Source organism: Zingiber officinale, chromosome 9B, assembly GCF_018446385.1.
Source record: "Zingiber officinale cultivar Zhangliang chromosome 9B, Zo_v1.1, whole genome shotgun sequence".
In the NCBI taxonomy this organism is placed as follows: domain Eukaryota; kingdom Viridiplantae; phylum Streptophyta; class Magnoliopsida; order Zingiberales; family Zingiberaceae; genus Zingiber; species Zingiber officinale.
Window position 1 is genome coordinate 92,098,725 of NC_056003.1, and position 25,019 is coordinate 92,123,743.

At 35.8% G+C, this 25,019-nt stretch overlaps 2 protein-coding genes and 1 long non-coding RNA gene across 12 annotated transcripts; all 3 read left to right on the plus strand.

The window, feature by feature from the left end:
• The first annotated feature begins 14 nt into the window (after positions 1 to 14).
• LOC122025460 (transcription factor IIIB 90 kDa subunit-like) lies at positions 15 to 13,499 on the plus strand. 10 transcript variants are annotated; one of them, XM_042584267.1, is made up of 17 exons: positions 55 to 128; positions 421 to 479; positions 570 to 651; positions 781 to 862; positions 960 to 1,038; positions 2,001 to 2,083; positions 2,148 to 2,224; positions 3,251 to 3,307; positions 3,434 to 3,546; positions 4,163 to 4,242; positions 4,336 to 4,422; positions 5,128 to 5,208; positions 11,459 to 11,540; positions 11,629 to 11,744; positions 12,254 to 12,343; positions 12,462 to 12,509; positions 13,073 to 13,499. In XM_042584267.1, exons 3-17 carry the CDS (start codon positions 584 to 586, stop codon positions 13,349 to 13,351), a joined length of 1,422 nt encoding a protein of 473 aa, XP_042440201.1. In that variant the 5' UTR covers positions 55 to 128; positions 421 to 479; positions 570 to 583; the 3' UTR covers positions 13,352 to 13,499. The 10 variants fall into 10 exon arrangements, with proteins under 10 accessions (XP_042440200.1, XP_042440202.1, XP_042440204.1 ...); XM_042584275.1 differs by having other exon boundaries at positions 57 to 128; positions 570 to 644; XM_042584266.1 differs by lacking the exon at positions 421 to 479 and having other exon boundaries at positions 15 to 128.
• A 304-nt stretch (positions 13,500 to 13,803) lies between these two features.
• Positions 13,804 to 18,182, plus strand: LOC122025177. The gene is made up of 4 exons (XR_006123612.1): positions 13,804 to 14,446; positions 14,532 to 14,673; positions 14,911 to 14,970; positions 17,884 to 18,182. It is a non-coding gene; the product is annotated as an uncharacterized LOC122025177 (long non-coding RNA).
• A 382-nt stretch (positions 18,183 to 18,564) lies between these two features.
• Positions 18,565 to 19,233, plus strand: LOC122023157 (leucine-rich repeat extensin-like protein 3). Its single transcript, XM_042581244.1, has one exon. The coding sequence runs from the start codon at positions 18,565 to 18,567 to the stop codon at positions 19,231 to 19,233; it is 669 nt and encodes a 222-aa protein (XP_042437178.1).
• Positions 19,234 to 25,019: the final 5,786 nt, after the last annotated feature.

Consider the following 25,019-nt stretch of genomic DNA (forward strand, 5'->3'; position numbering starts at 1 on the left):
CATTTTCCTTTTTTAATAAAAACTGAGGTTTGGTTTTAAGTTTTCCCGACTCCGTCCCTTTCCGCCCCGCCCTTCTACCGTCGCTCACCGCCCCTCGTCGCCGCCGCTCGTCGCCGCACCTCGCCCAGGTAAGATCTCGAAACTCCCTCTCTTTCTTGACGGTGTCGGAATGGCGTCTCGGTTCTGATTCCGTGCCGGAACGGAAAAAAACGCCGGTATCGAGCGGCACGGATCGGCATTGAAAACCCTCCACAATGTTTAATCAGTTTGAGGATCATGTTAATGGAATTGTCTTGCCAACGGAGTGATCATCCTCAGGTAGAGGAAGAGGATTCACTCGGGGCATGCCGATTGTCGTCAGTGTTTGTTTTGATGTCATGTTCTTTCAGATTCTTAATGTGCTTCTTTTTTGATCTATAGGTGTTGTCTAATTTCTCTCGCACGCCCTTATATTGGTCTAAGTCAGCATATTCATATTTGTAAATGCTCTATTGATAAATGGTCATAATACTTTGCAAATATTATATTTTGTTTTCTCATTAGTATGCTAATTTACTGATCATTTGTAGGTTGATTTAAGTCAATGACAATGGGTTGGTGTAGTAATTGCGAGGAATGCCCCATCTATAGGGATCCTGACTACAGTTATGTGTGAGTTGTTCTGTTTTATGGATATGTACAAGTTTTATTTGTTTGTTTATGTTGGCTCTTTTTGAATAGGATATGAAGGATAACCTCTTCTTATTATATTTCATTAAATTCCTTTTTATGCTGTTCCAGGTGCTGTACCTTATGTGGAAGGATTCTCGATCAAAAGATTTACTACAGCCGTCTCCCTTTTGCAAAGGATAGCAGTGGCCAGGTTTGTTATGTGTTGGCCCATGGAACCTTTAAGTAACCTGAATTTATTTTCCCCTAAACTGATTTTTTTTATTTACTTCTTTTCTTTCTTTTCCCAGAATCGTCGAGAGACTGGTAATATCATAAAGACTTTGAAATATGAATTCTCTGCATCATATTTAAGAACTCTAAATAAAGGTAAATCCACATTAGGAATTTTTTTTAACTTTTTGTATTCTAGGATATGTAATTTGGTCATTTATTTAAATTTGATTGTTGTATTTGTGATGGAATTCCATGTTTATGCTTCTGTATTTTGCAACTTCAATGTTAATCAGATAGTAAAAAATTTCCGCATTAATTTTTAAGTCACATCTTATTGTAATCTTTTTAGTTTTAATTATCATTTGGCCCTATGCAAGTTGATTGATTTAGGACTTATTTGTTTATGTTTTGTTTTTTATTGTATGCTGTGTTTTTTAATTGTTTATTATTATTATTATTATTATTATTATTAATTGGATTCAGATTGGCAGGTCCAACCAATTAAACCTAGATTTAGAGCCCACAGTTCCTGTTTAAACAGTGTTAAACCTGTATATTTTTGACTGATTTAACTAGAAAAATTATGACCCAAGGGTAATGTTTCAACCCCTCCTCTAGGTTCTAAAAGACTAACTTCTGGTGTTTGTTAGAGCATAGATTTAGCTACTCATTTGATTGTTTATTGTTTATGATATTTCATTTAAAATATACAAGTAGGTCAATGCTTCCATTTGAATTATTAGTTGTTGTAGAGGAACATTGATGATCAAATTTATGCCAAGTAAACCTTTTCAAAATCAATGGGGGAATAGAGAAATGTTGTATATAATACAAATCTTGTAGCTAAATTAGCTGATTCTTGATTGAAAGACTGCCAAGATCCTCTACATACAAGTATTTCATATTTTTGTTCTTAATTTGTTATTTTGTTTAATGCAATTAAGACAAATTTCTTATGAGTCAAGTTTCAAATTATGTTCCTGTCACTTTTATTCTAACTTTTCTTGCTATATATTTTTAGAAATTCATATTTGACTTTTAGTTTATTTGATTTTTAGTTTTGTGTTAATGTCATTTTTTTCTTTCCTTTTTTGATTTTGCCCTTATTTGTTCAGGAAGAGATGCGATTAACTATATTGTAAATACCATGCACATTAATGGAGATACTATAATCGACAATGCTCATGCTTTCTATGAGGTACTTGTACATCTTGATTGCAATACATGGAAAGCAATTTTGACTCACATCCCCATTTTTGAAGATGGTTCTTGATCAAAAATTCACCAAGGGGCGCAAGATATCTCATGTTGCAACCGCTTGTCTCTATCTTTCTTGCAGGTGAGAAATGTATGCTAATCTATGGTTATGATTTAGTCATGCCACCACTATTATAGCATCAATGATTCTTTTCAAGTATTTGTGTGCACTCTTTTATCACCAAGGTCATCCCTCTTTTTTCCCCCACTACCAACCTTGGATAAAACAATATCCAAATCATTCAAAGTAAACATGTCAATAAATTATTGATGGATTTGCTTATCCTAGCATTCAAACAACCAAGATATAGTAATTGCTCATTCAAAAAACCATTATACACAACACTATTAATTCTAAAATTTGTTTGTAGACTACTATCGAATAATTAATAATGGTATATACTATTTGTATGTTTTTTAAGCTTTTAGAAGTGGTTTAACCATAGTGGACAAGAATTTTGTTACATGAGATATTAATGCATGTGTCTAATTTGAACCTGCCTATTTTGACCAGTAGTGGCTTAGCTTGCTTACTAGTCAAGCCCATTCCTTTGCTCTGTTGTTAACCCTGATCAATATGCTAAATATGAAAATTTTGTATGGAGTTCTTTCAAAATATCAATGTTGGAGTAGGGGAGGCGTAGATGAAGCCTTATTGTATGAATATTAGAACATTTCATGACTTTCCATGTCCTGATATACCTGCAATTAAAAAATCTAGTTTGTTTCTTTAATTCTCTATGTTTTAAACTTCAAGTCTTCTATTTACATATTTTTTTCATTCGGTATCAATCTAGTTAGTGTTCATAATTGGTAGTTATTTGTAAATCTTCTCGAGAATTGCTAATGTTCTTATGGGTTATATGATTGCTTTTCTATTTATTACTCCGTGCACTTTGATAAACTTAACAAAATGATCCTTTTCTTTTTTGAATATATTTCTCTATCTATAAATGATAGCATATAATTTGTTAGATTATTTTACTTTATCACTTAAAAATTGACTAAATTGTAGGTGATTAGCAATAGTTGTCAACTTTGATGCATATAACAATGTTGTATTCAAATGTTGTAACTCGGTTTAGAATTTGGTTCCTTGTTTTTCCAGACGATTGAAACAGAGCTATCTTCTCATTGATTTCTCTGAAGACTTGCAGATAAATATGTATGTACATCTTGCTCCTTTTCACCTCTTCATGCTTTTTGAACTATGAAATTCTTTGGGTTTTTTCCCTTAGCACAACTACTGTTAGGCAAGCAAGATAAAATGCTCTCTTATATTTTGTTTCAGATATGTACTTGGAGCTATGTTTTTTCAACTTTGTAAAACTTTGAAACTCTTGAAGCGCCCAATTGTCCAGAAAATAGTAGATCCAAGTCTTTTTATCCATCGATTCACAAAGCGTAAGGGAGCCTTGTTTTCTATTATATATTTAAAAATTCTTCTTTTTGAGTGACACGATTCCTTGCGCTGTAGAGAATTGTAAGGTTCGGTTTTCATTATTTATTTAGTGTCTTAAGACTCATATGACTGCATGAATTGTAATTTGGTTTATTCTGAATTTACTCTTTTGGTTTTTAGTGATTAAGCTTATCTTTTAGTTTATGCAATTCTAGTCTTTCATTGGAGTTTGATTTATTAGTTAGTATAACTATAATTCTCTTTTATTTGGCAATTGTTCATATTTTCTTTGAATCGGGATATTACTATTTGTTGTTACAATAGAAACTTCTCTTCCCTTCCATTTTTATTGTAAATTTAGTAGAAAATAGCACCTTTGTTCAACACGTTAGCTCATTGTCTGCAGCAAACTATTTTTATTTTAATGGCAAACATATTCAAGGCATAAATATATTTACATTTCGATTGCTGGAAATATGTATTTTGTAACAAGTATTATAGTAAAGAGGGCCTTATTTGTTTTATTTTCTATTTACCCTATTTATTCATCAAGGTAACTTAGTTATGAGATTAAATTAAACTAGAGTGAATTTATTGCGTAAAACTTGTGAAATTTAGGACTTTTAGGCAAAAAGAATGATACAGTTTCTGAAATGGCTCTTCGCTTGGTTGCAAGGATGGAGAGAAATTGGATTCAGGTATTCTTCTTTATTGGTTTAGTCCTTTTCAATTTGTAAATTCAATTTCTTATTCATTAGTAAATTTGTTTCTTATGCTTTTAATGGATTTAGACAGAGAGGAAACCCAAAGGATTATGCGGTGCAGCATTATATATATCTGTACATTCTCATGGACTTAATTACTCCAAATCAGATATTGTAAGTAAAACACTTTCTAGCTAACTTCCACTCTAAATGTGCACGATGTGGTCGGAGATGCATAATAAATTTATGAGACCCCAAATTTCTTCATACCTTGCAAATCTATATCTGTGATATGTCCACAGGATCCCCTTTTTGTTTCAAATCGAACCTAAAAGCTTGGGATTCAATTAATCCCAATCAAATATCGTAAGGGATACATTTATGATAATTTACACTACAAAATGTGTAAATGCTAACAATAATCATTTTGAAGTTGTTGGGGCAATATAGCAAATTTATAAGACAAAGTTAACCAATAGTTTTTTTTTTCATTCATGGCATGTTACATTCTTTGAGCAATTGAAAATATTATCAAGTAAAGCTTAATTTAATTTATTTTTATCTTATATCTTTTAATTTTTTTAGCTTTTCCTTTGTCCTTGCAATAGCTTGATCTTATTGTTTAGCAGACAAATGTTAATAGTTTTTGTTCAAGACTAAATATTTAACAAATTTACGAAATTGATGTGAAACTTTAGCAATTATATATACCTGTACAGTGTTGAAGAAATTATTCTTTGTTGTGTTACATACGTCTGCTCGCATTTATGCAATTTGAGAGTAAAACCTAAAACTTAAATTTTAAATTTATTTAATTATTTTCACACAACATGGTTGTTCAACTAATTGTTGCAAGTTTTTTTTGTTGTGTTTACTTAGGTTTCTGTTGTACGCATCCGTGAAGCAATTTTGAATAGATGGCTAATAGAGTTTGAAAATACAGGGATTGGTCGCTCAATTGTAAGTTTTCATATACTTGAACAAATGTTAAGTGATTTTGATATAGCATTCCATGAAATATTTTGTGGTGGTTACTTTACTTTTAAATTTAATGAAAAAATAACCTATATATCTAGTTTTTTGATTTGTATAATCATTTGTTTTGTGAAATTTCATTTCGAACTGGGGTTTTTATTCCTAGCCGAAACAAGAAAATTTCATGCCATAGATACAGTGTCGGAGGCATTAACGCTTAGGAAGAGAAGACGAAGAGGGAATGTGATCGCCTTCTTGTTGAAGCCTCACTTGATAGTGTATGATCATGCCAACACTTGCATGATCCTCCTAATGTCACAGAAGTTAAAACATGAAGAAGTTTTGTATAAGTTAGAACATGTTTATGACCTCACACTTTGCAGCAATGATTGAAATGCCGTTTCGTGCCGCTCGGACTGTTTTTCCTGTTTCGTTGGTGAAGTGAAACCAGCACCCTACGCGCGACTATTTCAAGCATGCGTTGCGACAGCAGGGCGTCCTGAACGTGTTGCTGGATGCTTCCCGTGCCTCCGGAAGTGTTCGGCGATGCTTCCGCTGCCTCTAAAGGCGTCACCGGACGCTTCCGGTGCTGCCGAAGGAGTTGCTGGACGCCTTAGGTGCCGTCGGAGGAGTCGCGGGCGACGCTCGCGTCCAGGCATGCGTCGCAGGCGTGCGTCACAGGCGTGCGAGGTGTATTGTGCAAAATATAATTTAAATAATTTAAACAATTCCCACTTAAGTGTGATATTTTGAAGAGACTTTTATAAACTCTAATTAAATTATCTCAATAAAATATAAAAATATATTTTAAAATTTTTAAAAAATTAATAAATTTTATTAAATGATATTCTAAATTGTTTTTATTGTTTTAAATTTTATTTAAAAATTCTAAAACGTCTAAATTTTTTTATAAAAATTCTAATAAATTAAATTTATATTATGATATTTTTTATTTTTTATTTATATTTTTTACTGTTTTAATATTTAATTGATATTTTAATATTTTTTATTATTTAAATTAATAATTACTTAAATGAATAAATAATAAATTTACATAATTATTATATATAAAATAACATCTTTGTATTAATTTATATAATTATGGTTATTTAATCTGGGCATTAGAGAACTACAGAGGTTACTTAAGCAGAATGTTAAAAGAACCAATGATTAGAAAGGTAACATATTATGATGTATTAATTTTAATTCGAATTATTGATAGATTAATTTTTTTTTTATAGAAAACTATATTTAATTATTTTTTCTAACAATATTAAGCTATTTAATAATGGAGAACTTATATAAAATTAATATAGAACTTATTTTTAAATTATGCACAATAAATATATTTATCTAATAATTATTATATATAAATAAAAAATACTGAAATTGTATCGACACAACATGATACGATACCGAAATGGTATTTGTTTCAGTCTGGGATCAAAACCTCAGCACGGGTCGAAATTTTAAACCTTATTCCATAAAATGCTTGTGCAACCCTTGATACATCACATGACGCATTGCAAGACGCCTGCGATCTCTCTGACACTATGGAAACTCATGCACGATGTTTGTTTATTATGTTGTAGCATTTGCTTGTTGCCAATGCAACATCTGGTGCAATGGTAATAGTCACGCGTGTTGATCGGGCTGGCTTAGCATTTAAAATATGGTGTGAATATGCCATGTTATTTGTTTGCTATCCTATATAGACAATTTATTGAAATATATGCGACATACAAACTAGTTACTTGTGAAATACTGCCACATTGGAATAGTATACTAGCGCAAGAGTAGAGTGATATTGTATGGAGATTCAATTCTTTCGAGGCTTGAAGAGAGGAGACTAACCTATTTTCTATATCTCTATGTTGGATAGTAAGGAGGCTTAATACTTGTCACTAATCATAGTAAAAATTTTGATTTTATGAACTCATTTTCAGATTTATATGTGTGGATTATGGGTATCTAGTGGAGTAATACATCTCATGGTGGTTTGTTAGACAATTAATTTAGTGCAATGTCAATAACATTCATAAGATACTTTTAAATATTTAGGTAATCATCGTATGATTTTCAGGTCGCAATTATAAGCATCACTGGATGTACTTACAAATTATCTTGGATGTGGGATTACATGAAAGAGACAACAACTTTTCAAGTATCTTAATTAATTGCTAGTTAATTGAATCTTGTAACAAACCTTGGATCTAACTCAATGTTTGCATGATTTTTTTTTTCAACAATAGTCGGCATAGCTAAATAGTAAGACATTTTTATTTAATGAGGGCATTTCGAAAATTAAAATTCCCTTGTTTTATGTAAAGATCTTGTAGCTAGTACTAACTGAAGTTTGAGTGACACTGTTATCCAACCAACTATGATCTAATCCAAATATCCTAGAAAATCTCTTATGAGTCAATTTGATGTTAATCATGAAAGCAAGATTCTCAACAATTTTGTATGTATGCTGCCAATGAGTTTGTATTTATGCTAATTTATTAGCTCAATTTTGGATTATGTAATTGGAAATTTGAATAGATAGTTCATGGAACTATAATTTGTATGAATTGTTAGAAAACTAAGAAACCATCCCACCAACTATGCGTTAACTAAAATATGCTGGACATTGTGTCTAAAAAAAGTTTTTATTTAGTATAATTGAAGGGGAGCCTTGGCGCAATGGTAAAGTTTTTGCTTTGTAACATAAAGGTCACGAGTTCGAATCCAGGAAATAGCCTCTTGCAAAAAGTAAGGTAAAGTTGCATATAATGGATCCTTCCCTGGGACCCGTATGGCGGAAGTTTCGTGCACCAAGCTGCATTTTTTTTTATAATTGTTTATGAAAGTCATATTTTTAAGACTTCCATATATATGTTATTTAATGAGTTTAGTTTGTTAGCTCAAGTTTAGGTTAATTCAAAACTCGAGGGCATAGTTCATGCAACTATAATTAGTATCAATTGTTAGGAAACTATGAAACCATCCCTTGGTTGATACGAGTATCTAGAATTATAACCAGTGTTGTAAATGACCGCTTCTAGGCGATTGAATTTTTTTATTATTTTATATATATATTATTATAAATAGTCATTATTCTTATATTTACTTTTAATAAAACATATTAATTTAAAATAAAAAATTTAATCTAAATATTTAAAAATAAAAAATAATATATATATATAAAATTTTTATTAGACTTTAATTAAGTTTATTTAAATTATCCCAATCATAGTTAGGAGTTGATTAAAATTATTAACCTAAAGTTTAATTATATCGCGTGCCCTGTTTCGGTCGGGCGACTGACTAGTCCGATGCGTCGCTAGGACCTGACGACCTGCCAGGACGCATCATTGGGCCCGAACGCGTTGCTGGGCTTGTCGCCGGGCTCGGACGACACATCCGGGCTCGCATGATGCATCCAGACTCATCGTTGGGCTAAGGTGACGTGTTCGGATGCTTCACGGTGGTGAAACATAGGCGGCGATGGCTGAAGGTGAGTTACCACCTTTGCTTAGGGTGGTGTAGTTGATGCCCTTCTCCCGCCTAGGCAGTCGGCTCGGCCGCCATTTAGAACACTGATTATAACACTAGTTTCATACTATTAGTAAATATATTGATAGGAATACGAAGGCAATGTCTTTTAAGTTTTGTTGCTTCGGATTACTGCTATGATAATCTAGTCATTATTAGTGAACAAAATTAACCATTCTAAGAGTGTCATACATGGTGCCGAAGCATGAAATGAAATAAAACTTAATTCAATTAACCTTGATGACTACTTATTATACCAAAAACATAAAACGGGTTGTCCCCCGGGGCACAGTGCAGTGGTAAGAGGACTTTGAACCATTGTTGGGCATTTCCAAATGCTCGCCGAGTTTAAATTACATGAAGGCATGTCTGTGGAGCTGGGCCGTCCACCTTTAGGACTAGTTGGATCCTAGGCCTAAATACCTGGATTAACAAAAAAAAACATAAAATGGGTTCATAGTAAATTGGAGGAGCAAAATCCACTATTTATAGTTTTATAGATATTTTGATCAAGGTGTGTTTCATAGGAATTTCCTTAATATAACTAAACAAAGTAATTATCAATGTAGGGAACATTAGTTTGAGACTTAGGGGTATAGGTAAACATAAAGAAAGTATAAAAGTATAGTAGTTTGATTAACTCCAGCAGTAATTGCACAATAACTTTTTTTGGAATCCTTAAAGAATCCCATTGGGCTCGCATACTTTTATGTAAAATGTTTTGTCAAGCAAATATTTCTAAACGGAAGGTGATTACATCCTTACTAACTTTTTGTTTTGTGTAGATAGAGTTTCCTTCAAGGGCTGAAGATCTAGATGTAGAATCTCCATCCAACCATTTACTACCTAAGCCTGATAAAGTTCTATGTAAACACAGAGAAATTGTTGCCAAGACAAGTATTATGGTGATCGAAAATCAATGTAGATTTATACATGAAAGGTTAATAATAGAAGCTATACATCTTCTCAAGCAACTAATTTAAAAGTATCAGGAACATAAACAAAATTACACATGGTATTTGTTGATCTAGAAAAAACTTATGATAGATTCCCAAGAAAAATTATAGAGAGAATTCTAAAAAAAAGAAGTATTAGTATAACATATATTGAACTAATTAAGGATATATATATATATATATATATATATATATATATATATATATATATATATATGAGGATTTAATGATAATAGTGAAGATCTCAGGTGGATTAACCGAAATATTTCCCATAAAGATAGGGTTACATTAAGGTTCAACTCTTAAGTTCCTATTTTTTTACGGTAATCATGGATAAATTCATTGGACACATTCAAGATATGGTACCGTAGTACATGTTTGTAGATAATATTGTTTTGATATTTGACTCTTGCTGCCAACAATATCTCATTTAAATAATTAGATTTTCAAAATAGATGTAAAACAACCAAAACATATTAACTCAACCTAGCTCACCAACCCTAACAACTCCAATAAGTTTTTTCCACCGGCCACAATTGTGCTTGCAGCCAAACAACAAACACACATCAGCACCAGAAGGAATTCATTACATTTGATAAAAATACATGAATTCTTCCACCAAATCAACCCAAGCTTTTATATTGGAGTTGTAAAATAGCTTGGTCATCATGGGTCTATTGACTATGCTATTCCTAGTATCAACACATGAATCTAGCCCTCACTGTCTTCCCCTCAACAACACCATTGCTATTTAATCAACTATTCCAAGCACTAGATAGGGAAATGCTTGGGCTTATTATATATACAAGACACTAATCCACGGGAGACACACAACAAAACATAGAACAAAGCAGAGGGACATCCTTGCTAATCATATTTGACTTCTTCAAGCACTAATCACTGGAATCTCTTCTGACAGTCCACTGAACTCAACATTCTAGAGAGCTCGGCGATGAGCCTCATTGCACGCTGAGCCTCTTGGATGCGCAATGAAGATGAGTAATGGCCACAATGTGGCAATTGTCGAGTTGAGACTGCTCTATAGCGTGGGTAATATGAGTCACATCACAAGGATCAACATACATGCCCTATAATTTATGTATGAAGCAAGCAATTTACATAGATTTTATAAGCCTTCCATCTAATTGATGAAGATTTATACCTTTTTAATATGACCTTATATTTACAATATTGAGCCTTGAACCAATTGTTAGAAATAACAATTAAATTTTGGGGAAAAGGCTATCTTTGTTTGCTTTGCTGGTTTTAAATGTGTAAGTGCAGTGATGTTTTCAGTTTCTTACACTATATAGTTGGACTTCATATGTATGCCCCTACTTTGGCCTTTTGCAGCTTGGATATATGGTATTGCATGTTAGGGCACGCCAGCTAATATTAGCATCAATTATAGAGACCTATGATTAACACATTACTTTTCCTGAAAGCTTGATAGTTTAAGGAGCTCCTGGTATATTCTACTTCTTAGAGTTATGGGGATATCCACCTTATTCTATTATTTTTCATCTATCTTTTTTATCCTTCTTTTTGTTTCAAAATTTGGTAAATGATAATAGAGCCTAGAATCACCACTGAATCTACAGAATCTTAGCTCCTACATTGACATTGGAAGAATTTCCAAGTTTCCATGCATGAAAAAATGTAGCTTTCCTTAGCTTTTCTTGCATTTTTTTAATAAGAACCTTAGATGGGTACTTAAATGTGTGTGCAATGGGCTGTTACAGAATAAGGGAAGCTGTGATGTTAATATGACTCCATATGTTGGCTATGTTGAAGGAAAAGTATCAAAGGAACCTGGAAGTACTGGTATGACTGAAAATCCATGTACCTTTTTATTTTGAAAGTTTATGAAGTTAGTAGTTTATCTTGGTTATTTTTCTATACTTTTTGAAAGATTTTGCAGGGCATGAGTCGATTGACCCATTAACTTTTAGTGAACAACATGGTTTTGCAAACTCAGAAGATGATGAGAGTGATCATTTTTCTTTTTCTGACATTGATGATGATGAGGTATGCCATCCATGTTAGCAATTTTGGGTGTGACTTGCTTAAACTTCAAACGTATAACATCTCTATGTTGTGTTCATTCATATCACCTATGGGAAAAATAATTTTGTCAGCATGCCAAGAGCTTTGTTCCTTCTCAAGGAAAACATTAGGAAATGCTAAAAAAGATTTCTGTCCTGATTTGCTTTTCTTGAAGGAAGCACGAAGGGGGATCAATTTCTTCGTCCTCTCCCTACAAACTTCTTTCTCTATCCTCATCTTTCTACTATGAACTTTCCAATCTACCTATTCTCTATGTCTTGTTCGATTCAAACCATATTTTGTATGTACATGAATTGGTGTTTGGTGTGTATTCCCCAAATTTATCCACTATTAGTTGCTTCTTGCACAATAAAAATCTTGAAAATATTTTACCAAATTTACATTCAAAATATATTTTATATTTGATTGTTTATTTTTCCATTTTTTGGACAATTTATTTTTGTTTTGCTATCATGCTATCTTGATTGTAGGAAAGGAAACAAAGACTTGTTGATGAAGCTAAAGATATGACTCGTGCACAGATTCCTCTTGATGCAACATGTCAGATACTTAAGAGAAAGGTATGGATGATTTTGTTAATGCATGCACTTACGATATTAAGCGTCTATCAAGAGACAAATTAACCGTGAATGTTAATAATTCTCCTATTTTGATCATCAGTGTAATGTTTTGTTTCAGACTTTCAGCTCAAAAATCAATTACGAAGCCCTGGAAACTCTGTTCGCTGTATTTTCTACTTCCTTTTCCTTTATATTTAATGCGAGTCATACTTTCATCTATGCTACAATTATTTAAAGTGATTGAACTAATGAAAATTTTCAATTTGCTTGTGATATGTTTCTTATCCAAATCTAGGATTGCACTAGTAATCTTATGCAGCTTATGTTATGAAAACTTTGATGGTCCTAAATTGGAAATATTGCCAAGCTTTTCACTTAGGTGCTTCTAGCTTTTGTTCAATCATAGTAATTTTTCACATGGCGAATGGGTAAACTTTATGCGAGTGCTCTAAAAAAATTCAAGAGCATATGATGATTCTGGTCAACAATAAGAGTTCATATTTTTGGCAAAATTAAGCGGTTCTGTATGCAAGTTAGTTGCCACTTTATCTACTGCTTGGCAACTTGAGCTTTTTGGAATTCTCATGACTACTTTAGGACTTCTATAGATGGTTCCATATGGACAAATATCATATAAGTCTCTTTTGAACATCATTTTGAAATAAACTCTAATCTGCTTTCATTCTCTTTTAGACTGCATTTAATTATATTGATCATGTCTTATAACAGTATGAACAAGACACTGCAAAGAAGCAAAAAGTTGAATCAGATGTTGGTGATCCTCATGAAACTCTCGACAAGGATGATCATGTAGATGATCTAGATAACAAGGATGGTGATGGGCCACGAGCATTTGAGAATGATAATTATGATGGTTGTTATGCTGATTACAAGGGAGATAGAGATAGAGATAGAGATGAAGACTTCGACGGTGAAGATGAAGATGAAGACGAAGCCTATGACTATGGAGATGAAGACTATGACTATGGTTATGAGAATGATTTTTGATTTTGTATGATAGGGGCAACAACAACATTGCTAAGTCTTCTTGCGGGATGACGAGTTTGAGAAAAAATATCTGGCTATTTATTTAAGATACTGTTCTGTTCTTGAATTTTAACTCTTTAATAACTAAAATAAGGTTCTTTGTAGTGAATTAACCGTCTAGGTTTCTTAAGTCTGCTGCATGACTAGTAATATAAAATATCATAACAAAATAATAATAAAATAATAAAATTTAATGGACGAATAATTTTAACGGAATTTTAAAAATTTTTTAAGAATTTTTTTGAGAATTTTTCGGAGTTCGTATGATAAATTTAAGGGGATGAATTTATAAGTTTGGGGAAAACTTATTTGGGAATACCATTTATGTAGCGTTAATTGAGGAATTAACTTAGATTTTAATTTAATAAACCTAAGTTATATATATTTATAAAACCTAATTATTTTCTCCCGAACACCCGCGCCCTAAGCCTCTCGACGCCTCTCCCTTCTCCCCTCTTGCCCGACGCCACCTCTCCCTCACGCGGCATGGAGCGCTGATCGCCTTCTCCTTTTCCCCAACCGGCGCCGTCTCGTTTCCTCTCCTCCCCTTTCCTCTTCTTCCTCACGAGTTAGCCCTAATCTCCACCAAATCATCTCCTTCCCTTTCCTCCTCCGATCGCCGGCCAATCTGCCACAATCCTCTCTGTGCCACGTTGCTGTACAAGGGCTGATCTGTAGCCAAGTGCAGGAGATCGCCGTCACCCTCTTCCATCGTTGCTGCCGCGAACTTTGGTGCTTGCTGTGTCGCCTTGTTACCATTGCTTGATCGCTGCCACTTGATCGAGCCAGTGTCACCAGATCGCCGGCGCGGGTGGGCGTTCAGGGCTCCGAGGGTAAGCTAGCCTTGACTGATCCTTCTTCTCTTGACCTTTCTCTGACCCGTGCCCTAGTCTCCCCACATCGCGTCACCCCTTTCTTCTTTTCAATCCACCCTGCCGGGAGCCAGGACAGATCAGGGGTCGATGCCGTGGCTTTAGACTACTGTGTCGCTATTCGTTGGTTTCCTAACGCAGGTTGTGGTATAGCCGTTGATCTCCACTCACTCGGAATTGGAAGGTAAGAGGTGCTCTCTGTATCTATGTTCTTCCTTCTATTCGATTTCCCCATACGATTGTTACTTGCTCAACATGATTGGTTGTAGATCTAAAGCTACAGCGATTACACCTTGTTGAATCCCGACCATTATAGTTAGTCAGCTGATTTTGGAGGTGGCAAGTGCTTCCGGCTAGAATTTCAACAGCTGCGTTTTCTGGCCGTGGATCAATAGGAGTGGTTGAGTTGAGGTAAGGTGTAGAGAAATTGATCCTTGCTGTAGATTACACCTAGAATTGAAACTTGGAAAGATTATGAATGATTTATCCAATTGGTTGTCGTGATAATTAGGGTTAAACTAGTTTAATTCTAGTGGGTGGTTAATTAATGATCATACTTCGATTAGGGGTTACCCTAAAAATGTTTGGGGATTTTATTTAGCTATTTGCTATATGTGTAGTTAGCTAAATACATTTACGTAATCGCAGGACATTGATTCGAGACGGGTGTCTCGATGTAGGATTTCTGGTCACGATCGACTGATAAAGGTAGTACCTTTGACTTATCTCTTTTGATATTGTCATTTTGATATGTATAGTAGGTTATAGCTAGTAGTAATGGTTATGCTTGTATCTGCTTTGGTATGTCATTACTTAGTACTTGTAGTCTACCTTTATTGTTATCTGTTATGCATTCATGCTTATATTCTATTGATTGTTGCCATGCGTACTCTTGATCCTAAAAATAGTGACCTACTATGTAATAGACTAGTTATTTGACATATCTGATTTGTTTACCTAGATTTATGAGACCTAGATCATTGTATGGATTTATTTCCTTTTTGGTACATATTATATGAAGTTGTATATTGTCAGGATCTACATGCTTTGTATCATGCACCATCTTGCATGATTACATGTTGAGCGATTGTCGGTTCCATTATTGTTGAACACATCACCAGTTACATGATCTACACACATAATCACTCATGGGTTAGTGGTACATCAGGCAGGGTGTGTGTAGTTTACTCTGTCAGGGCTCCGCTGGTTCGCTCATAGGTAGTGTGATTTCAGCGTGGTAGTGAACAGGGATCCCTTCCCTTGACCATTGTTGGGTTTTTCGGGCCGCGAAAATCGCTTTTTGAGTCGCGGAAACCCCGAATCACCCATGCCACCGGATCCGTGCAAAGGAAAAATTCGAAAAATTTCAAGTACGAGTTAGAAAACTTCGATTTACACTAAATCTACAAAGGTTAAGATGTATATACCCTTGATGCGCGCCCTACGCGAATCCCGCTCGTCCAAAATGCTGGATCTCTAGACCGTCAAGCGTACGGTCCTCTAGAAGTATCCACACGGACAACTTAGGTGGAGAAGACCTAAACAAAGGTGTGCTAGCACCTTGATAGGCCACGACAAGAAGAGGAGAGGGAGAGAGCAAGAAGAACTCAAGGAGGAAGAAGAAGGAATCAATGTGCCTTGAATGAGGAAAATCAATTCATTTTCCATTCAAAAGTGGCCGGCCACTTCATGTTGTGTAACTCCAAAATTTCCATTAAGTGCAATTAATGTGAAGCTATTAAAGAAAATGACTTTGTAACTTCTATGAGGTGGCACCCTTGATGATGTGGAGTAACATCATTGGTCCACATCAATGCCAACTCACTAATGAGGTGGCATAAAGTCAAGTCAAACTTGACTTTTTATCTTCCTCTCAAATCAAGTCAAACTTGACCAAATCTCTTCCATGGTTGATCGAATCCAACCATTTGATTCAAGCCAACTTAATATAATGAATCTAATTCATTTAATTAAATTGATTCAATGAGTCATAATCTAAATTAGACTCATTGAACATATGAATCAACTTGAGTCGAACTCAAGTTAGCCCAATTAGGATTACTCTTAATCCAATTTGATTCATCAAATGAATCTAATCTTCTTGGTTCATCATATGAACCTAATCTTCATCTAATTGTCCTTAGTGTGTGACCCTATAGATTCTTGTAACGTTGGCAATGACTCTAAACCCATTTAGGAACATAAGCAATGAGCGGTATCTAGCAACACATCATTAATACCCAATGTTACAAGAATGTTGAGATCCAACATCACCTTGTGACTACTAATTGTGACTCCTCACAATATATGACAAGTGTCCTTCTATCCTAAACATCTAGATTGGTCAATGTGAGATATAGACCGTGTCATCCTTTGACCAATCTAAATCTTGAACTCCAAGTAGACTCACTAAATCAAATGAGCTCAATATCCTATATTGACTCATTTGGGCATGGCCATACACTTCGTGGTCTCACTCTATCAAGAATACCGATGTCTCTCCCGTCATATAGGAGGGATAGATCCCATCTACATCACTCACATCCCTCTGCATAATTTGTTATATACCCAGTAATCGCCTTTATAGTCTACCCAGTTACGGGTGACGTTTGACGAAACCAAAGTACATAACTCCTTATGTAGGGATCTATGGTGACTTCAGGTCTAAGGACTAGTAGTCATACTAATAGCCACATGAGAAAGTATATGACACTCATATAACGATCCATGATACTTTTTCATGGCGGGTCATTCAGTATACATTCTCTAATGTATACCCATGTGTCAACTTGATATCTCTATATCCATGACTTGTGAGATCAAGTCATCGAGTTGACCTACATGCTAGTCTTATTGCATTAATATTATCCCTGAATGTTAATACTCGACTAGGAATGATTAAGAGTAGTGTTCCCTATATCATCTCACTATCGGTTCAACTAACCGATTGATATAGGTGAGAACCGTCTACTCAAGGACATTATTATACTTAGTTTATTTGACACAAATACAAGTAAGTATAATAACCAAAATCCAAATGCCTTTATTTATATAGAATATGATACAATAAGTCCAAAATACAATCATCAAATGATTGGGTCTAGGGCTCTAGCTAACAACCATGATACAGGGATATGAGAGCTTAGGCTCCCCCACTATGTTTGGGGTAAGAGAATAGCTGTACTCCGACAGCATCCTGTTCACTCGGTCACTCAGGAGCAGTGATGACAGAGTGCACAATTGTCATAACTGTATCCACTCGATCTCACCATCGCGTGTGAGATGGCTGACTGACGTCAGGAGTGACCATGCCATTTTTGCATCATATGCATGGATTGCATTTATTGTTTGTGATTGCTGCATTTTGTATGTTGCGTTTTTGGTGGTTGCATATGATTGACATGCATACAGGAGATATTTTGTGTCTAGTCTGACAACCCTTATATCCGGATAGGTGATCATGGTGAGTACAGTTTCTTCAGCCTTTTCAGTTCACATTTCCTATTATTATTCAAGAAACTGTACCGCATGATTATTATTGATAGTTATATCTTATTATGCATGTCTATCCGATATCCGTTGAGTTGTTAAACTTACATTGTTGATTTATTCCTATTTCAGGTTGAGGCCGTGAGGAGGTTCCAATTGCTAGTCCCATTGTCACAAAAATTTTCGTTTTGGTCTTTTGGTTTCCTGTTTATTCGCTTAAAAGCTATGTTCCAGACTTGTATTGGTTTTTGCACCCTGGATTTTGTATGTTTTTTCTTAAGGCATTGGACTGGTTAGACTTCCTGCTTGCTCGGTGGGTTGTTATTTGGTATGTTTTGCTACGTGCCTGCCGGACGACAGAAGAGGTAAGTTTGGATGTTTGTTTTCGATTTTTTATATTGTGATGACAGCCGGAGGCTGTACTATATAAACTGCGTGGATGTTTGTTTATATTATTGTATATGTTCCGACCGTGTTGGCCGAGGATTGAGGGGCCCTGAGGGCTTCGTAGTCAAGTTTCAGATTATCACCCGTACATGGGGGATGTTACCGAAATTTCCTCTGACAGGGACACCCCCGGGGCGTGATAATTTATTTGGTATCAGAGCTCAGGTTTTGTGAGTTAATCTGGGTATTTTAAGATTTATACGGATTTTTGTCGATTTTCATGTTTTGGAATTCTGAGGTATTCTTCGACGAGGTCAAATGTGGGGACTTGGTAGCAACGGAATATCTCCAGACGACAAATATGTATGATGATTAATTTTATAATATAGATACTTGTATTAATACTTAGGTAATAATTTAACAGATATGAGGCGAAGTACATGTGTTCCCGTGCCGAGATGTCGTGCAGGACGACCACGCAAGAGGGCGTTGGAATCTCTGGCAACGGAGTCGCTAGAGAGATTTGCTGGAATTGAGCCTGTCAGTCAGGGACATACTCCTCATGGTACTGCGGGCGCGTCGGGCTCTCGGATCCCGACAGTTCTTTCTCCAGAGTTACCCACACCTACAGTATTCACTGTACCACCAACAATACCACCTGAGACATACCTGGCCCCTCCACCAGCAGTGTCTGCTACTGCATACCCGACACCTCCTCCACCTATGCCTACGGCGTACCCGACATCACAGCCACCTGTGCCTGCTACTGCATACTCAGTCCTCGTACCAGAAGTACCAGTCACTCCTCCGGTACCACCACCTACCGTACCTCCAACCCCTACTGCCTATATTAACCTTGTAGTGCAACCAGTGGTACCTATCCCGGCTTATGCAGCAACACCAGGGGTACCCTCCCCAGCCTATCCAGCAGTACCACTTGTAGTACCAGCTTTAGTGGTTTCGTCAATTCCCGCGGTGATTCCTGCTCAACCTACTGATTTGATCGTGGCACGAGCTCGGATCTCAGCTTTGGCAGAGTCGGTGAAAAGTCGATTCACAGTGCTCCGTGGGGAGATTGATCCGAGCGTGGCCTAGTCTTGGATAGAAACTATGGAGCGGACTTTCTTCTATATGGCTTGTTCCGAGTGGGAGAAGGTTGAGCTGGCTACTTTCCATTTATGGGACGAGGCCGATATCTGGTGGAATACGCAACGCTCGATCATAGGCGAGCAGCACATCACTTGGGCGAGATTTAGAGAGGCTTTTGAGAGCCAGTATTTTCCATGGTCATATCAGATGACACGCCGACAGGATTTTCTGAATCTTCGGCAGAACAATCGTACAGTGACAGAATACAATGCTGAATTTAATCGGTTAGCCAGATTTTATCCAGAGTTAGTTGCTGAGGACAGGTCACGTATGGTTCAGTTTGACCAGGGATTGAATGGACATCTTCAAGTAAAGATTGCGGGTTTTGATAATTCATCTTATATAGAGGCATTGGATAAAGCTCTTATAATTGAGGCGGCTTAGCAGAGAGCGAATGCGGACAAGAAAAGGAAGCAGACAGATCAGACTTCAGGACAGACCCAGCAGCCATAGGCTATCGGACAACAGCAAAGTGCTCATAGTCAGCGGGTCAGGGTACTTCTGGTGCATTTGGCCGACCTCAGAAATCAAGGCAAACTTCCTCATGATGTTTCCGGTCTTCTCAGTAGAATCGAAAATAATCCTCCAGTGACATGCACTGCACCCGATGTGGATCCAGAGATCACGTCACATCAGCTTGCTCCCTATGACAATCAGTTTGCTATTATTGTAAACTGCCCGGGGACATGAGCCGAGATTGTTCACTGAAGGCTTAACATGTGGCTTCTGGGATTTTTGTTCAGGGAGGGTAGTTTAGTTAGACAGGGACTCAGCAAGGGGGGCAGAAAGCCCAATCTTTGCATCGTCCGCAGAGGACAACCCCTCCTGCAGTAGCTGCATATGACATACTTGGACAGGAGCACTCCAGTGGCCATATGGTATCACATAATTCTCTTTCGGGACCACAGTATCAATTGCAGCCTCAGCCAGTGGTGCAGTATCAGCTGCAGCCCTAGCCATTGATCTAGTACCAGTCGCAGCCTCAACCACTTGTCCAGTATCAGCTGCAGCCACATTCACTAGTTCAGTACCAGTTGTAGCCCTAGCCACTGGTTCAGTATCAGTCACAACCCTCATATCTATCTTTGGCTTAGTATCCAGCACCGTCTCAGTGGCAGGCTCAGATTTCGGCTCAGGCGTAGCAACCTCTGGCAGTGCTACCACCTCCACCCTCGCTAGAGACTGGACGAATTCACGCAGTTACCAGAGAGGATGCACAGCGGGCTGACGAATCCATTTTCCGCGGTACGATTTTACTATATGCATTTTCTGCTGATATGCTAATTGATACTAGTAGTTCGCATTCCTTTATTTCTCGGGTATTTATGAGGGAGATTGGTAGATGGTAGTTATCCAAATTAATGTCACAAATAAACTCCCAAATTAATGTTATGATCGAAAACCCATAACTACACAAGGAAATGTTTTAGTATAAGGGTCGAGTCGAATTTTTCGAGAATTATGCTAGAAACATGCTTATCTTGGATTTAGAACACTCTTTTTGGGGTTTTTAGTTACGAATTGTGGTTTAGCATTTAAATGAAATATTAAACTAGAAATGAATTTGCAAACACTACAACTACCTACTAAAAAAATAAAGTCTTACTTAATAAGAAATCAAACACCACAAACCACACTTTCAATGGATAAAATTCAACAAAATTGCAATTATCAAAACCTATAAATTCTGAATTAGTCTAAAACAAACTAGAGAACTAACCTTAGGCTACCAGGAATTATTATAAAACTAATTCTATTTAACCAACTAAACTTACCTACTAAAAACCTAAGAACAGAATTGTAGCTTCGCATTGCAGAACACAACTCCACAAAAGCTTAACACTACATCTAATTAATTGCATCAGAAATTAATAAATTCATTAAACTAACTAAAACCTATTAAAGTGAGTAACTTATCGTCTAATGGTTCGCTAGAACAAAAATTACTAACAAAAACTTAGAATCCAGAATTGCAGGAATTTCTACTGAGCTAGAACAGAGAGGTGAAGAACAAAGCTGTGTAGTAAAAAGAATTAACAACGAATCTATACTATGAAGTGATGAATTCAGATTCAATTGCAAAAACAGAAAGATCTACTCTAAGGAATCAAACTTCAATGAAACTAAACATCCCTACAATCCAAATCTTAGACCAATTCATCGTCTCCTTGTCGTCGCACAAGGAACCGCAGAGAACGCTCCAATTGGTGTCGGAATGGTATCCTCTAGCTTCAAGATGAACTCAAATTCACCTATATTTCCACGCAAGTCTTCAGCAAGTTCAAGATTCAAAAATTCTTCTCTGACGCATGTTGGATTTCTGACGCTGGAATCACGAAGCTGGAAGGAGAGCTATGAAGGATGGATTGCTGTCGGAATGGTCCAGGATCACCGGAGGAACGCCGCCGGTAATTCTGTAGAGGAATGGAAGTTCAAACAAGAAGAATGCCACCGGTCTGAGGAGGAAGACGCGATTCGCAGCTACAGTACTCCACCCACGAAATCAACTCATTGATGAAGAACGACGATCAGAAACTAGTCGCCGGATGCTGAGGAACTCCACGCCGATGAGGACGAGTTGATTTGCAGATCTGGATGCAGAGAGGAGCAAGCGATCGAACGCCGAGGAAAACGACACAATGAACAGTAGCGCAAGCTCACTGTTCACCGTGCCAGATTTTTGATTAAATACTTAGGGTTTTGGCTCAAATTGAGGTGTGACTTGGGTTCAAGTTCAGTTGAGATCAGTTGGGGTCTAGGTTTGGTTAAGCCCACATGTGGTTCTGCACAACTTCACTTGGTTAAATAGACCAAGTCTTCATTTGAATAATGACCCTTTTAGTACCTTACAAAATCAACTTCAAATAATGAGGAACAAATCATGCATTAGAAGAAAAAATATCATAAAGCTCATGAAGACTTTGTTTGGTAAACATGATCAAAATTGGAAATTAAAATGTGCAAATATATAAAGATCACCACAAATTAATCCAAAAATAATGTAGCTAATCCTAGCTTATCAAATCTCCCACACTTATTCTTGCATGCCTCGTGCAAGTGAAATAACTAAAATAACAACTGAAATGGTACCTCCTTCTCCTAACTATTCTAGATCATGTTCACAAGATAGTAAAAGGAAGTTATCTGAAATTATTAAGTTTCATAAACTCAAACATTCATGCACTCTATTCTTACCTTGGTTCAACACTTAATAATTTCTTCCATCATGAATAAAATGAAAATGATAACATTTCTAATTCTCACAAGGTAATTTGAAGTGACTCTCATCCTAATCTCAATTCTTGCAATGGTAGAGATCACTCAAGTTACTGATAGAAAAATCACTACCATAAGCTTGTTTCTCATCTATTCTTTACCTCTATCACAGATATCAAGATGCACAATCATGAATTTACAAACTTTGTATAGGAGAACATAATAAGAGGTGAATGAAAAAATTAACGCTGAGAAGGTAAATATGAAAATAAATTTTTCAAAGGATAAGTAGAAGACATGGAACCAAGATGTTATGTAATGATGCATTCCGGCCAAGCATGAAATTCTACATTTCTTCTTTTACTGCATCTTATTGCTGATTTGATCTGAAAACATACCAATCTGCACTCATCCTATAATTCCCACTTTATTTCTAGCATTCAGCTTATCCATTCAGTGCAGATTAGATAGCCTTGTGTTTTTTTTTTCTCATCTTCAAATCCTCAATTTACAGCACCAATCTCTCTTCCTCTTATTTCAGTTAGCAACTAAAATTCTATTTCTGCAAATTCTTAGTTGTAGATTCTTAAAATCCCTAATCGAATATGAAATTCTTTGATTTGGTTCATCACATGCTCTGAATTACATCCATTCCTCATCAACACTTTAAAATTCTGATAACTTATAGCTACTGCACAGTGGTGATATGATTCTATCCTTTAGTTTGCTGATTCTATTTCAATACATTTCAGCCAAATTTTCCTAGCGAGTAAACCTTGGAAGAAAGTTCATTAAATAATGAATCAAGTTGGCTTTAATTCCATTCATTTTAGATTAGAATAGCAAGAAAACTTGGCACAAATCAGCAATTACCTATGGCACAAAACTGGACTTAATTAGAATCAGAATTCATTTCCACTTGTAGCTGCATATTTCTTTCTTTCATTTTTTTTAACATCCTCTTCTGCATTTGACCGGCAGTAAATCTTAACCTCTTTTCCTGCAATGACACAAAAATTTAGCTTGTACTTTAACTTCCTGCATGCTTCAATTAAAGTCCAATACCAAAACTGCAGATTTAGTTCAGTCTTCAGGCTCCAGCTTTATTTTCCTGTTTAGTATCAAATTTCTTGTCTAAAAGTCTTGTAAACTCTGGAGAAGAAAGATAACCATTTGTCAATACTTAATTAGCAGCTGGGTTTCAATTTTTTTTTCATGAACTAATGACCTTGAACCCCAATTTTGCACAACAAATTGCTGATTTCAGTTTCTTCATATTCTGGACTTTGTATCAATTTATCACTGCTTATTCCCAAAAAATTTGAATACTTCTTCATCTTGTCTCTTAAGACCCTTTACAATGCATATCCATGAGCTTTCCAGTTTCCAGCAGCTCTAACTCATCAAAATTCTCTTCCCAAATTGGCACAGAAATGCCACATTACATGTGCTGTGTAATTCTGCATTTTCTGAATTCTTAATCTCTGTCTATTTTTGTCATCTCAGCAAACATTCCTTTTTTTTTTTTTTTTTCATTTGTTCCATTTCAGATCTAGAATTCCATTACCTTGAATTCAGTATTACTCACAGCTTGAAGTCCATCTCTGTCTTCTTCTATTCTTCTCATCATCCGGTATCATCCTTCACTGCTATGAAATTTCATTGCTCTTCATCTTTTCAATAAAATACAACTTGTAAAAGTTAATGATACCTGAAATCCATTGTTACTTCATGTTACAAAACTTCATGTAAGCTTCTCCTTTTCCTGATTTCATTTCTGAATTTTTGATACTCCCACAGCTCTCAACTACATAATTTCCCAGTTCTGCATTTATCTCACAGATTTCTAAATTCCAGATTGGTACACTTGATATCCACATTTGTTGTTACTGCTTTCTCACTTCATGCTTCAAAAATTTATTCCCATAGAACTTTACAATCATTTAATCAAATAATAGCTTGAATTCCCATTTTGTCTCAGCTTACTATAACTTTAGAATCCAACAATTTGATACTTTCAGAATTCTGTCCAGCAGGTTTGTAAAGAATGGAAAGGAAGTAAACAACAATTGCTGCTGGAAATACAAGAGTTTCAATTAATTCCCAAAGACTTCAATGGCTAGACACACTTGGTACCACATGTAACTGAATGCTGTTTTCAGCATTTTCACCTCACTGTTTAAAGTACCCATTGCTGCCCTTTTCTTCAACTTTCCCAAGTAAATGATACTATGTTCAAGTACTTCGTTGATGAAATAATAACCACCAATTGAATTCCCCATTAAAGTCCTTTGTGATCAGATTTCAATAGCATTTGTTTTTAGCATATTTTGTAGATACAAAACTGATGCAGAATGCACCTCCATATTCAACTCTGCACTTCAATTTCTGCAACTTTCCCAATCTCTATAAAATTTGACCATAGCATTAGTTTCCGGAATTCCAATCTGTTCATAATCACATGTATCAATTATTGAAACAAGACACACAGTCAACAACTTCCATTGAACTTCCTC